The sequence below is a fragment of the Bufo gargarizans genome, chromosome 11 (assembly GCF_014858855.1).
Source record: "Bufo gargarizans isolate SCDJY-AF-19 chromosome 11, ASM1485885v1, whole genome shotgun sequence".
NCBI classification, from domain to species: Eukaryota; Metazoa; Chordata; class Amphibia; order Anura; family Bufonidae; genus Bufo; species Bufo gargarizans.
Window position 1 is genome coordinate 53802673 of NC_058090.1, and position 15842 is coordinate 53818514.

Consider the following 15842-nt stretch of genomic DNA (forward strand, 5'->3'; position numbering starts at 1 on the left):
CTACCGGGCCCAGGAGCCTGAGGGGCCCAAAGACCCTTGTGCCACATAAGACACTGGCAAAGTGCATGCTGGTCAATTTACACCTCTGCCTGTAGGGAAGGGGTTAGGTAAAGAATTTGGCATGAGGGGGTGCCCTTTCAATGTTGGCCTCAGGCAGCAGGAAGGCTACGTGCTCCCCTGCCTCTTTTCAACAAGCACTGAGGGACATTGGGTCCAAGCTGAACTCACGCACTAGGGCCCATGAGCTTTTAGCTACGCCCCTGCCCACAATTCCCCACTTCCAAGTAGTCAACCCTCCCACTCCAGTGTGGAAAAAAAAGTTGGACGGCCCTTATGGTATTTTGGGCTACTCACTTTTTGGGGAGTTTAACTTTTTTCAGATTTTCTTCAGCAGTTTGATTTGAATGAACAATGAGACATCCAAGAGCCAGCAAAGTCCTATGCAAACAAAACACAATATTCATATCAATATTGCATGAAATGGTAAGTCTGATGACAAGGATTAACCAAAAGTAATAGAAATGTACTGTACCAACATGAACCATGCGATTTCTGCTCTAGATGCTTCTGAATTTTAAAAAGTTGCTATTTACTTGTTTGTGTAGCAATAAGCGAACATGAAACGTCATTCTTCCTGTAGGGGGCAGTGGCTCTCCCTCTATGATCACTAAATGTAGTTATGTTTGTTTGCACATGGTTAAATGGGTTGTTTTTTGCTTTTTTGTAATGGTCAGAAAGGAATAAAAAAACTAATGAATTTATGCTCACCTTATCGCTCACTCCCATTGTGGTGCTTCCTGGGTCCCCCACTAGTCTCTCTCGTCACTAGTGATGAGCAGGAGGTGCAATATTCGAATTTGCGATCTTTTGTGAATATTTCTTTTTTTTAAATTGAAAATCGGAAAGGTAATGATTGCGTAATATGCGAACATTATGCGATCAATACAGGCGTGGGTCAAAAACAAATATATAGCACTATATTCATTATAGTGCTATATATTTGTTTTTTAGAATATTCGTCATTTTTTTCCATCTGAAGTCATGATTCCTCCCTGCTATATTTGCATCTTAAAGGGGTCGTCTCACTTCAGCAAATGGCATTTATCATGTAGAGAAAGTTAATACAAGGCACTTACTAATGTATTGTGATTGTACATATTGCCTACTTTGCTGACTTGATTCGTTTTTCCATCACATTATACACTGCTCGTTTCCATTATACACTGCTCGACTCAGCAATCAAGCAGCGGTGGTCATGCTTGCACACTTTAGGAAAAAGCGCAGGCGTATGCGCACTCCCACAGGCCGGGCCACCAGAAAGTCAGGTGCCTTTTCATATAGTGTGCATGCATGGCTACAACTACTGGATTGTAGTGTGGTCGTATCCCCTGGAGAGCAGTATATAATGTGATAGAAAAATGAATCCAGCCAGCAAAGGAGGCAATATGGACAGCCACAATACATTAGTAAGTGCCTTGTATTAACTTTCATTATATGATAAATGACATTTGCTGAAGTGAGACGACCCCTTTAAGTCACACCCCTTTCACATGAAATCACACCTTTTGCCTTTTGGTGTAGAAGCTCTCTCTAAATCTAGATGTACCACATTGCAATACGCTTTGGTGCAATTTAGACCAAAATCTAGGCGAACTCACTTTTCTAAATGAGGTCCAATGCAGCCAAATATTTGGCAAAAGAGTATCCTTTAGTGCAGTGTAATGAACAGCTGCTGTTCATATTGTAAGTTTACTTTGATTTCATTGATCACATTTCCATTGAATTCAATGCAGTTAGAGTTGGTACGGCTCGTTTTACTTTAAACAGATAGAGAAAATCTACACAGGGCTGAGAAATCGTTCCAACTCACTTTAAAGTCTCAGTGGACATTTGCAGGTTATAATTCTTTTCAGTTTCCGGAAGCTTAGAAAATTCTACCAAACAAGGATGCTGACGTTTATTATCATCTCGCACCTAAAACAAGAAGAATAAGGTTAAATAGCTCAGACCTACAGTCCTTCTAAACATTTTCCTTGTTTTCGCTTGTATTTATTTCAGTCATGGAAGGTTATGGTCAAACTGACATAATGTTTCTTTTTTCAATTAAAAATAAGAAAGCATAATGGATAATAAGAGATGCCTTCCATCTTTAACAGCTTGCCAAAGATTAAAGGGGTTTGCCTATCTCAGACATTGATGGCATATCACTGTCAGATAGGTATGTGTCCCAGAGGTGGGACCCGCACCCACATCTCCGGAATGGGCCCCCGAGGTGAAGGACAGTACATGCCTGACCACCTCACCATTCACAGCTATGGTACTGTAGGAAATAGCCAAGCCAGTGCTGGGCTATTGTCAGAACTTCCATATAGGTGAATGCGCAGTGTGAATAGCAGCAGGTCCCAGAGGTGGCATATTCTTCTGGCCAGCACGGTGGCTCAGTGGTCAGCACTGGTGCCTTGCAGCGCTGGGATCCTAGGTTTCAATCTGACCAAGGACAACACCTGCATGGAGTTTGTATGTTCTCTCCGTGTTTGTGTGGGTTTCCTCCAGTGACTCCACTTTTCTCGCAAACGGCAAAGACATACTGATAGGGACCTTACATTGTGAGCCCCATTGGGGACAGTGCGATTGTCTGTAAAGCGCTGTGGAATATGTCAGCGCTATATAAATAGGTAACATAAATAAATATTCTACCAATATGCCATCAGTGTCTGAGATGGAAACATCCCTAAAGTTTCTCAAAATGTTAAAATAACAAGGTTATCAGTAAATGTACTTTTTGAATTATTTCACCTCTCCCTGCTGTTTGGGTCCTCCTGCATCTCTGCTCTAACTCCTAGGTCATGACATGTTGTCCAATCCCAGCCTACTGTAGTGACGTCACTATGTTTGACACACCACTGCAGTGGCCTGTAATTCACTGACCTACTCATGTGACATGCCGCGCCGCTGTATATTAGTAGTGTTGAGCGCGAATATTCGAAAAGCGAATTTTTTTCGCGAATATCGCAACTTAGCGATTTCGCGAATATTTCGAATATAGTGCTATATATTCGTAAAAACGAATATTCTTTTTTTTTGGTTTTTTTTCACAAAATTACAGTACACATATAATTGATTGTTTCCCAAAGGTCCAAAAGTTCAGATCTTACTCACATTGCCTAGAAAGTTATTGAGGCTGCGAATCTTCGTAAGGCGATTTTATTAGCGCACAGGCGAATATTGGCACTTGTCCCAGAACAGAGGCAAAGGGCTTTGCATTCATACATTAGTGATTGAATTGAGTTGCGAATCTTCGTAAGGCGATTTTATTAGCGCACATGCGAATATCTACACTTGTCCCCAGAACAGAGAGGCAAAGGCCTGTGCATTCATATAGCATAGAACCATATTCGCGAATACTTCGAACTTCGTAAAATTCGATTTACGAATATTCATATTTTTTATTTTAGTTTCCACCTTACAGATTACATTGATCTGTACTCTGTCAACTACTGTCATCACCCCCCACTGTATCTCGATTGATTCCCAAAATTCCAAAAGCTCAGATCTTACTCACATTGCCTAGAAAGTGATTGAGGCGCGAATCTTCGTAAGGCGATTTTATTAGCGCACATGCGAATATCGGCACGTCCCAGAACAGAGGCAAAGGGCTTTGCATTCATACATTAGTGAATTGAGTTGCGAATCTTCGTAAGGCGATTTTATTAGCGCACATGCGAATATCGGCGCAAACAATCTCATCACACTTATTATTTTAGGTGGTTATGTAGCGAATAAAAAGAATATAGCGAATAGGCGAATTATCTAACAGCCAGCTAATAGGCGAATTTTTGAAAAATGCTATTAACCCTAGTTAGTTAAAATATACCATCGAAACTGAGTTTTCAAGAACGTACGGAAAACTTAGATCCGATGGTATATTCTAACAACACAGTGAAGTGACACTTGTCGGGTTAGAGTGTTAAATGTATTGCATAGTATGTATTATGCGATGCGAAAATTCGAATTATCGCATATGCGAAATAATAACTAATTCGAATATTCGCGAATATTTTACGAATATTCTTTTGAATATTCGCGAAATTTCGCGAATTCGAATATGGGACATGCCGCTCAACACTATATATTAGTACGGTTTTAGAGATTTTGCCATATTTGTATATTCCCAGAAAACGAAACCAGCGGGACTATTGGCTATTTTTCTACATTTACCTCTAAATGCAACAGAATAAAAAAAAAAAAAAAAAAAAAAAAAAAAACACTATTCATGAGTTATATTAATGGGGAAGAAAGAAGAAAAATGGATCTCGTTTAGTGGTTCCCCATTTTTTGAATCGCAACTAAAATATAATTTTTTTCCTGGCGCCTGGGGGCAGGGCCTAAAGAGATCCATTTTTCTTCTTCCTGACCTACCTCTGGATGAGGCACCAGAAGGGAGCCACTGCAATGGCTCAAGTATTACAAGCTAAAGAGATAATAGTACTAAACATGACTTTTGGGACCAGTAAAACTGTGAAAAATTCAGCTGGAAAATAACAAAAATCTCCTAGAAACAGATATAAAAATCTCTCCTTAGAAAGAAAGAAAATATGCAGCAAACGTTAAAGTGACACTTGAATAGAATCGGTCACCATGAAAATGCAGTGTAATCTGCAGGTGGCAGGTTATAGAGCAGGAGGAGCAGAGCAGACTGATATACAGGTCCTTCTAAAAAAATTAGCATATTGTGATAAAGTTCATTATTTTCTGTAATGTACTGATAAACATTAGACTTTCATATATTTTAGATTCATTACACACCAACTGAAGTAGTTCAAGCCTTTTATTGTTTTAATATTGATGATTTTGGCATACAGCTCATGAAAACCCAAAATTCCTATCTAAAAAAATTAGCATATCATGAAAAGGTTCTCTAAACGAGCTATTAACCTAATCATCTGAATCAACTAATTAACTCTAAACACCTGCAAAAGATTCCTGAGTAGAGTTGAGCGAACACCTGGATGTTCGGGTTCGAGAAGTTCGGCCGAACATCCCGGAAATGTTCGGGTTCGGGATCCGAACCCGATCCGAACTTCGTCCCGAACCCGAACCCCATTGAAGTCAATGGGGACCCGAACTTTTCGGCACTAAAAAGGCTGTAAAACAGCCCAGGAAAGAGCTAGAGGGCTGCAAAAGGCAGCAACATGTAGGTAAATCCCCTGCAAACAAATGTGGATAGGGAAATGAATTAAAATAAAAATTAAATAAATAAAAATTAACCAAAATCAATTGGAGAGAGGTTCCATAGCAGAGAATCTGGCTTCCCGTCACCCACCACTGGAACAGTCCATTCTCAGATATTTAGGCCCCGGCACCCAGGCAGAGGAGAGAGGTCCCGTAACAGAGAATCTGTCTTCATGTCAGCAGAGAATTAGTCTGCATGTCATAGCAGAGAATGAGGCTTCACGTCAGCCACCACTGCAACAGTCCATTGGCATATATTTAGGCCCAGCACACACACAGGCAGAGGAGAGAGGTCCCGTAACAGAGAATCTGGCTTCATGTCAGCAGAGAATCAGTCTGCATGTCATAGCAGAGAATCAGGCTTCACGTCAGCCACCACTGCAACAGTCCATTGTCATAAATTTAGGCCCAGCACCCAGGCAGAGGAGAGAGGTGCCGTAACAGAGAATCTGGCTTCATGTCAGCAGAGAATCAGTCTTCATATCATAGCAGAGAATCAGGCTTCACGTCACCCACCACTGTAAGAGTCAATTTTCATAAATTTAGGCCCAGAACCCAGGCAGAGGAGAAAGGTCCCGTAACAGACAATCTGGCTTCATGTCAGCAGAGAATCAGTCTTCATATCATAGCAGAGAATCAGGCTTCACGTCACCCACCACTGTAAGAGTCAATTTTCATAAATTTAGGCCCAGAACCCAGGCAGAGGAGAAAGGTCCCGTAACAGACAATCTGGCTTCATGTCAGCAGAGAATCAGTCTTCATATCATAGCAGAGAATCAGGCTTCACGTCACCCACCACTGTAAGAGTCAATTTTCATAAATTTAGGCCCAGAACCCAGGCAGAGGAGAAAGGTCCCGTAACAGACAATCTGGCTTCATGTCAGCAGAGAATCAGTCTTCATATCATAGCAGAGAATCAGGCTTCACGTCACCCACCACTGTAAGAGTCAATTTTCATAAATTTAGGCCCAGAACCCAGGCAGAGGAGAAAGGTCCCGTAACAGACAATCTGGCTTCATGTCAGCAGAGAATCAGTCTTCATATCATAGCAGAGAATCAGGCTTCACGTCACCCACCACTGTAAGAGTCAATTTTCATAAATTTAGGCCCAGAACCCAGGCAGAGGAGAAAGGTCCCGTAACAGACAATCTGGCTTCATGTCAGCAGAGAATCAGTCTTCATATCATAGCAGAGAATCAGGCTTCACGTCACCCACCACTGTAAGAGTCAATTTTCATAAATTTAGGCCCAGAACCCAGGCAGAGGAGAAAGGTCCCGTAACAGACAATCTGGCTTCATGTCAGCAGAGAATCAGTCTTCATATCATAGCAGAGAATCAGGCTTCACGTCACCCACCACTGTAAGAGTCAATTTTCATAAATTTAGGCCCAGAACCCAGGCAGAGGAGAAAGGTCCCGTAACAGACAATCTGGCTTCATGTCAGCAGAGAATCAGTCTTCATATCATAGCAGAGAATCAGGCTTCACGTCACCCACCACTGTAAGAGTCAATTTTCATAAATTTAGGCCCAGAACCCAGGCAGAGGAGAAAGGTCCCGTAACAGACAATCTGGCTTCATGTCAGCAGAGAATCAGTCTTCATATCATAGCAGAGAATCAGGCTTCACGTCACCCACCACTGTAAGAGTCAATTTTCATAAATTTAGGCCCAGAACCCAGGTAGAGGAGAAAGGTCCCGTAACAGACAATCTGGCTTCATGACAGCAGAGAATCAGTCTGCATGTCATAGCAGAGAATCAGGCTTCACGTCAGCCACCACTGCAACAGTCCATTGTCATAAATTTAGGCCCAGCACCCAGGCAGAGGAGAGAGGTCCCGTAACAGACAATCTGGCTTCATGTCAGCAGAGAATTAGTCTGCATGTCATAGCAGAGAATCAGGCTTCATGTCAGCCACCACTGCAACAGTCCATTGGCATATATTTAGGCCTAGCACACAGGCAGAGGAGAGGTTCATTCAACTTTGGGTAGCATCGCAATATAATGGTAAAATGAAAATAAAAATAGGATTGAATGAGGAAGTGCCCTGGAGTCCAATAATATATGGTTATGGGGAGGTAGTTAATGTCTAATCTGGACAAGGGACGGACAGGTCCTGTGGGATCCATGCCTGGTTCATTTTTATGAACGTCAGCTTGTCCACATTGGCTGTAGACAGGCGGCTGCGTTTGTCTGTAATGACGCCCCCTGCCGTGCTGAATACACGTTCAGACAAAACGCTGGCTGCCGGGCAGGCCAGCACCTCCAAGGCATAAAAGGCTAGCTCTGGCCACGTGGACAATTTAGAGACCCAGAAGTTGAATGGGGCCGAACCATCAGTCAGTACGTGGAGGGGTGTGCACACGTACTGTTCCACCATGTTAGTGAAATGTTGCCTCCTGCTAACACGTTGCGTATCAGGTGGTGGTGCAGTTAGCTGTGGCGTGTTGACAAAAGTTTTCCACATCTCTGCCATGCTAACCCTGCCCTCAGAGGAGCTGGCCGTGACACAGCTGCCTTGGCGACCTCTTGCTCCTCCTCTGCCTTGGCCTTGGGCTTCCACTTGTTCCCCTGTGACATTTGGGAATGCTCTCAGTAGCGCGTCTACCAACGTGCGCTTGTACTCGCGCATCTTCCTATCACGCTCCAGTGCAGGAAGTAAGGTGGGCACATTGTCTTTGTAGCGTGGATCCAGCAGGGTGGCAACCCAGTAGTCCGCACAGGTTAAAATGTGGGCAACTCTGCTGTCGTTGCGCAGGCACTGCAGCATGTAGTCGCTCATGTGTGCCAGGCTGCCCAGGGGTAAGGACAAGCTGTCCTCTGTGGGAGGCGTATCGTCATCGTCCTGCCTTTCCCCCCAGCCACGCACCAGTGATGGACCCGAGCTGCGTTGGGTGCCACCCCGCTGTGACCATGCTTCATCCTCATCCTCCTCCACCTCCTCCTCATCCTCGTCCTCCTCGTCCTCCAGTAGTGGGCCCTGGCTGGCCACATTTGTACCTGGCCTCTGCTGTTGCAAAAAACCTCCCTCTGAGTCACTTCGAAGAGACTGGCCTGAAAGTGCTAAAAATGACCCCTCTTCCTCATCCTCCTCCTCCTCCTCCTGGGCCACCTCCTGTTCCATCATCGCCCTAAGTGTTTTCTCAAGGAGACATAGAAGTGGTATTGTAACGCTGATAACGGTGTCATCGCCACTGGCCATGTTGGTGGAGTACTCGAAACAGCGCAACAGGGCACACAGGTCTCGCATGGAGGCCCAGTCATTGGTGGTGAAGTGGTGCTGTTCTGTAGTGCGACTGACCCGTGCGTGCTGCAGCTGAAACTCCACTATGGCCTGCTGCTGCTCGCACAGTCTGTCCAGCATGTGCAAGGTGGAGTTCCACCTGGTGGGCACGTCGCATATGAGGCGGTGAGCGGGAAGGCCGAAGTTACGCTGTAGCGCAGACAGGCGAGCAGCGGCAGGATGTGAACGCCGGAAGCGCGAACAGACGGCCCGCACTTTATGCAGCAGCTCTGACATGTCGGGGTAGTTGTGAATGAACTTCTGCACCACCAAATTCAGCACATGCGCCAAGCAAGGGATGTGCGTCAAATTGGCTAGTCCCAGAGCTGCAACGAGATTTCGCCCATTATCACACACCACCAGGCCGGGCTTGAGGCTCACCGGCAGCAACCACTCGTCGGTCTGTTGTTCAATACCCCGCCACAACTCCTGTGCGGTGTGGGGCCTGTCCCCCAAACATATGAGTTTCAGAATGGCCTGCTGACGTTTACCCCGGGCTGTGCTGAAGTTGGTGGTGAAGGTGTGTGGCTGACTGGATGAGCAGGTGGAAGAAGAGGAGGAGGAAGCCGAGAAGGAGGAGGTGGCAACAGGAGGCAAAGAATGTTGCCCTGCGATCCTTGGCGGCGGCAGGACGTGCGCCAAACAGCTCTCCGCCTGGGGCCCAGCTGCCACTACATTTACCCAGTGTGCAGTTAGGGAGATATAGCGTCCCTGGCCGTGCTTACTGGTCCACGTATCTGTGGTTAGGTGGACCTTGCTACAGATGGCGTTGCGCAGTGCACACTTGATTTTATCGGATACTTGGTTGTGCAGGGAAGGCACGGCTCTCTTGGAGAAGTAGTGCCGGCTGGGAACAACATACTGTGGGACAGCAAGCGACATGAGCTGTTTGAAGCTGTCTGTGTCCACCAGCCTAAATGACAGCATTTCATAGGCCAGTAGTTTAGAAATGCTGGCATTCAGGGCCAGGGATCGAGGGTGGCTAGGTGGGAATTTACGCTTTCTATCAAATGTTTGTGAGATGGAGAGCTGAACGCTGGCGTGTGACATGGTTGAGACGCTTGGTGACGGAGGTGGTGGTGGTGGTGTTGGTGGTACATCCCCTGTTTGCTGGGCGGCAGGTGCCAACGTTCCTCCAGAGGCGGAGGAAGAGGCCGAGGCGGCAGCAGCAGAATAGGCCGAGGCGGCAGCAGCAGAAGAGGTAGCAGGGGGAGCCTGAGTGACTTCCTTGGTTTTAAGGTGTTTACTCCACTGCAGTTCATGCTTTGCATGCAGGTGCCTGGTCATGCAGGTTGTGCTCAGGTTCAGAACGTTAATGCCTCGCTTCAGGCTCTGATGGCACAGCGTGCAAACCACTCGGGTCTTGTCGTCAGCACATTGTTTGAAGAAGTGCCATGCCAGGGAACTCCTTGAAGCTGCCTTTGGGGTGCTCGGTCCCAGATGGCGGCGGTCAGTAGCAGGTGGAGTCCCTTGGCGGCGGGTGTTCTGCTTTTGCCCACTGCTCCCTCTTTTGCTACGCTGTTGGCTCGGTCTCACCACTGCCTCTTCCTCCGAACTGTGAAAGTCAGTGGCACGACCTTCATTCCATGTGGGGTCTAGGACCTCATCGTCCCCTGCATCGTCTTCCACCCAGTCTTGATCCCTGACCTCCTGTTCAGTCTGCACACTGCAGAAAGACGCAGCAGTTGGCACCTGTGTTTCGTCATCATCAGAGACATGCTGAGGTGGTATTCCCATGTCCTCATCATCAGGAAACATAAGTGGTTGTGCGTCAGTGCATTCTATGTCTTTCACCGCTGGGGAAGGGCTAGGTGGATGCCCTTGGGAAACCCTGCCAGCGGAGTCTTCAAACAGCATAAGAGACTGCTGCATAACTTGAGGCTGAGACAGTTTCCCTGGTATGCATGGGGGTGATGTGACAGACTGATGGGGTTGGTTTTCAGGCGCCATCTGTGCGCTTTCTGCAGAAGACTGGGTGGGAGATAATGTGAACGTGCTGGATCCACTGTCGGCCACCCAATTGACTAATGCCTGTACCTGCTCAGGCCTTACCATCCTTAGAACGGCATTGGGCCCCACCATATATCGCTGTAAATTCTGGCGGCTACTGGGACCTGAGGTAGTTGGTACACTAGGACGTGTGGATGTGGCAGAACGGCCACGTCCTCTCCCAGCACCAGAGGGTCCACTAACACCACCACGACCATGTCCACGTCCGCGTCCCTTACTAGATGTTTTTCTCATTGTTATGGTTCACCACAACAACAAATATATTATTTGGCCCAATGTATTGTATTCAAATTCAGCGGGATATAAATTTGAGGCCTAGTATTTAGGCGCTGGGTGACCGGTATGGATTTAGTGACAGAATTAGACTTGGAAATGCACAGAAGCGTGTGTGTGAAGTTATTCTGAATGACCCAATGTGCACCTTGAATATTATATACCCTTTTTGGGATAGATTTCAAATAGCTCTGATATAGCAGGAACCACTAAATTATGAAATTGCTAAATTGGGAATTGTACTTCAACCCAGAACAAAAAATGTGCTTTGACGGGCACTAAATAACTTTCCCAGCTACAACAGGACAGCGGTAACGAGAGATTTAGAGGGATTTAAATTTGAGGCCTAGTATTTAGGCGCTGGGTCACCGGTATGGATTTAGTGACAGAATTAGACTTGGAAATGCACAGAAGCGTGTGTGTGAAGTTATTCTGAATGACCCTATGTGCACCTTCAATATTATATACCCTTTTAGGGATAGATTTCAAATAGCTCTGATATAGCAGAAACCACTAAATTATGAAATTGCTAAATTGGGAATTGTACTTCAACCCAGAACAAAAATGTGCTTTGACGGACACTAAATATCTTGCCCAGCAACAACAGTACAGCGGTGGGTAACGAGAGATTTAGAGGGATTTAAATTTGAGGCCTAGTATTTAGGCGCTGGGTGACCGGTATGGATTTAGTGACAGAATTAGACTTGGAAATGCACAGAAGCGTGTGTGTGAAGTTATTCTGAATGACCCAATGTGCACCTTGAATATTATATACCCTTTTTGGGATAGATTTCAAATAGCTCTGATATAGCAGGAACCACTAAATTATGAAATTGCTAAATTGGGAATTGTACTTCAACCCAGAACAAAAAATGTGCTTTGACGGACACTAAATATCTTGCCCAGCAACAACAGTACAGCGGTAACGAGAGATTTAGCGGGATATAAATTTGAGGCCTAGTATTTAGGCGCTGGGTCACCGGTATGGATTTAGTGACAGAATTAGACTTGGAAATGCACAGAAGCGTGTGTGTGAAGTTATTCTGAATGACCCAATGTGCACCTTGAATATTATATACCCTTTTTGGGATAGATTTCAAATAGCTCTGATATAGCAGGAACCACTAAATTATGAAATTGCTAAATTGGGAATTGTACTTCAACCCAGAACAAAAAATGTGCTTTGACGGGCACTAAATAACTTTCCCAGCTACAACAGGACAGCGGTAACGAGAGATTTAGAGGGATTTAAATTTGAGGCCTAGTATTTAGGCGCTGGGTCACCGGTATGGATTTAGTGACAGAATTAGACTTGGAAATGCACAGAAGCGTGTGTGTGAAGTTATTCTGAATGACCCTATGTGCACCTTCAATATTATATACCCTTTTAGGGATAGATTTCAAATAGCTCTGATATAGCAGAAACCACTAAATTATGAAATTGCTAAATTGGGAATTGTACTTCAACCCAGAACAAAAAATGTGCTTTGACGGACACTAAATATCTTGCCCAGCAACAACAGTACAGCGGTGGGTAACGAGAGATTTAGAGGGATTTAAATTTGAGGCCTAGTATTTAGGCGCTGGGTCACCGGTATGGATTTAGTGACAGAATTAGACTTGGAAATGCACAGAAGCGTGTGTGTGAAGTTATTCTGAATGACCCAATGTGCACCTTCAATATTATATACCCTTTTAGGGATAGATTTCAAATAGCTCTGATATAGCAGAAACCACTAAATTATGAAATTGCTAAATTGGGAATTGTACTTCAACCCAGAACAAAAAATGTGCTTTGACGGACACTAAATATCTTGCCCAGCAACAACAGTACAGCGGTGGGTAACGAGAGATTTAGAGGGATTTAAATTTGAGGCCTAGTATTTAGGCGCTGGGTCACCGGTATGGATTTAGTGACAGAATTAGACTTGGAAATGCACAGAAGCGTGTGTGTGAAGTTATTCTGAATGACCCTATGTGCACCTTCAATATTATATACCCTTTTAGGGATAGATTTCAAATAGCTCTGATATAGCAGAAACCACTAATATATGAAATTGCTAAATTGGGAATTGTACTTCAACCCAGAACAAAAAATGTGCTTTGACGGACACTAAATATCTTGCCCAGCAACAACAGTACAGCGGTAACGAGAGATTTAGAGGGATTTAAATTTGAGGCCTAGTATTTAGGCGCTGGGTGACAGGTATGGGTTTAGTGACAGAATTAGACTTGGAAATACACAGTAGCGGGTGTGTGTGAAGTTATTCTGAATGACCCAATGTGCACCTTCAATATTATATACCCTTTTTGGGATAGATTTCAAATAGCTCTGATATAGCAGGAACCACTAAATTATGAAATTGCTAAATTGGGAATTGTACTTCAACCCAGAACAAAAAATGTGCTTTGACGGACACTAAATATCTTGCCCAGCAACAACAGTACAGCGGTAACGAGAGATTTAGCGGGATATAAATTTGAGGCCTAGTATTTAGGCGCTGGGTCACCGGTATGGATTTAGTGACAGAATTAGACTTGGAAATGCACAGAAGCGTGTGTGTGAAGTTATTCTGAATGACCCTATGTGCACCTTCAATATTATATACCCTTTTAGGGATAGATTTCAAATAGCTCTGATATAGCAGAAACCACTAAATTATGAAATTGCTAAATTGGGAATTGTACTTCAACCCAGAACAAAAAATGTGCTTTGACGGACACTAAATATCTTGCCCAGCAACAACAGTACAGCGGTGGGTAACGAGAGATTTAGAGGGATTTAAATTTGAGGCCTAGTATTTAGGCGCTGGGTCACCGGTATGGATTTAGTGACAGAATTAGACTTGGAAATGCACAGAAGCGTGTGTGTGAAGTTATTCTGAATGACCCTATGTGCACCTTCAATATTATATACCCTTTTAGGGATAGATTTCAAATAGCTCTGATATAGCAGAAACCACTAAATTATGAAATTGCTAAATTGGGAATTGTACTTCAACCCAGAACAAAAAATGTGCTTTGACGGACACTAAATATCTTGCCCAGCAACAACAGTACAGCGGTGGGTAACGAGAGATTTAGAGGGATTTAAATTTGAGGCCTAGTATTTAGGCGCTGGGTCACCGGTATGGATTTAGTGACAGAATTAGACTTGGAAATGCACAGAAGCGTGTGTGTGAAGTTATTCTGAATGACCCAATGTGCACCTTCAATATTATATACCCTTTTAGGGATAGATTTCAAATAGCTCTGATATAGCAGAAACCACTAAATTATGAAATTGCTAAATTGGGAATTGTACTTCAACCCAGAACAAAAAATGTGCTTTGACGGACACTAAATATCTTGCCCAGCAACAACAGTACAGCGGTAACGAGAGATTTAGAGGGATTTAAATTTGAGGCCTAGTATTTAGGCGCTGGGTGACAGGTATGGGTTTAGTGACAGAATTAGACTTGGAAATACACAGTAGCGGGTGTGTGTGAAGTTATTCTGAATGACCCAATGTGCACCTTCAATATTATATACCCTTTTAGGGATAGATTCCAAATAGCTCTGATATAGCAGGAACCACTAAATTATGAAATTGCTAAATTGGGAATTGTACTTCAACCCAGAACAAAAAATGTGCTTTGACGGACACTAAATATCTTGCCCAGCAACAACAGTACAGCGGTAACGAGAGATTTAGAGGGATTTAAATTTGAGGCCTAGTATTTAGGCGCTGGGTGACAGGTATGGGTTTAGTGACAGAATTAGACTTGGAAATACACAGTAGCGGGTGTGTGTGAAGTTATTCTGAATGACCCAATGTGCACCTTCAATATTATATACCCTTTTTGGGATAGATTTCAAATAGCTCTGATATAGCAGGAACCACTAAATTATGAAATTGCTAAATTGGGAATTGTATTTCAACCCAGAACAAGAAATGTGCTTGAACGGACACTAAATAACTCGCCCAGCTACAGCACTAGGGACAGATTTAGCTGGATATAAATTTGAGGCCTAGTATTTAGGCGCTGGGTGACCGGTATGGATTTAGTGACAGAATTAGACTGGGATATGGCCAAAAAATAAACAGACTATTGCTGGTTAAATGCACTTGGTGTGACAGCTTCACCCTGATGTAGGCTTTAGCCAAAAAACAACCACACCATTGAGGGTTAAATGCACTTGGTGACAGGCGCAGCTTGCCCCTGATTTTGTATATGGCCAAAAAATGAACAGACTATTGCTGGTTAAATGCACTTGATGTGACAGCTTCACCCTGATGTAGGCTTTAGCCAAAAAACAACCACACCATTGAGGGTTAAATGCACTTGGTGACAGGCGCAGCTTGCCCCTGATTTTGTATATGGCCAAAAAATGAACAGACTATTGCTGGTTAAATGCACTTGGTGTCACAGCTTCACCCTGATGTAGGCTTTAGCCAAAAAACAACCACACCATTGAGGGTTAAATGCACTTGGTGACAGGCGCAGCTTGCCCCTGATTTTGTATATGGCCAAAAAATGAACAGACTATTGCTGGTTAAATGCACTTGGTGTGACAGCTTCACCCTGATGTAGGCTTTAGCCAAAAAACAACCACACCATTGAGGGTTAAATGCACTTGGTCGCAGCTTGTGCTGGCGCACCACAAGACACAAAATGGCCGCCGATCACCCCAGAAAAATGAGACTGACAAACGGTCTGTGCAGCCTAAAAACAGTGAGCAATTGAGGATCAGCAGCTCAATGATCCACAGCTGCAGATCGATCAGTTAATCAAGTCCTTTGGAGGAGTTAATCTGCCTAATCTCGCCCTACTGTCGCAGCCGCAACCTCTCCCTACGCTAATCAGAGCAGAGTGACGGGCGGCGCTATGTGACTCCAGCTTAAATAGAGGCTGGGTCACATGGTGCTCTGGCCAATCACAGCCATGCCAATAGTAGGCATGGCTGTGATGGCCTCTTGGGGCAAGTAGTATGACGCTTGTTGATTGGCTGCTTTGCAGCCTTTCAAAAAGCGCCAAGAAAGCGTCACAAAAGCGCCAAGAAAGC

At 44.4% G+C, this 15842-nt stretch overlaps 1 protein-coding gene across 5 annotated transcripts in view; it reads right to left on the reverse strand.

Annotated features, from left to right (window-relative positions):
- The window catches only part of RYR3 (ryanodine receptor 3), a 684284-nt gene that overhangs the window by 398189 nt on the left and 270253 nt on the right, over positions 1–15842 (reverse strand). For all 5 annotated transcript variants that reach the window (XM_044272379.1, XM_044272378.1, XM_044272377.1 and 2 more), the window contains exons 22-23: positions 1871–1974; positions 355–438 (exon numbers count right to left, since the gene is read on the reverse strand). In XM_044272379.1, coding sequence (XP_044128314.1) covers positions 355–438; positions 1871–1974 — 188 coding nt within the window. The remainder of the gene's footprint in view (positions 1–354; positions 439–1870; positions 1975–15842) is intronic.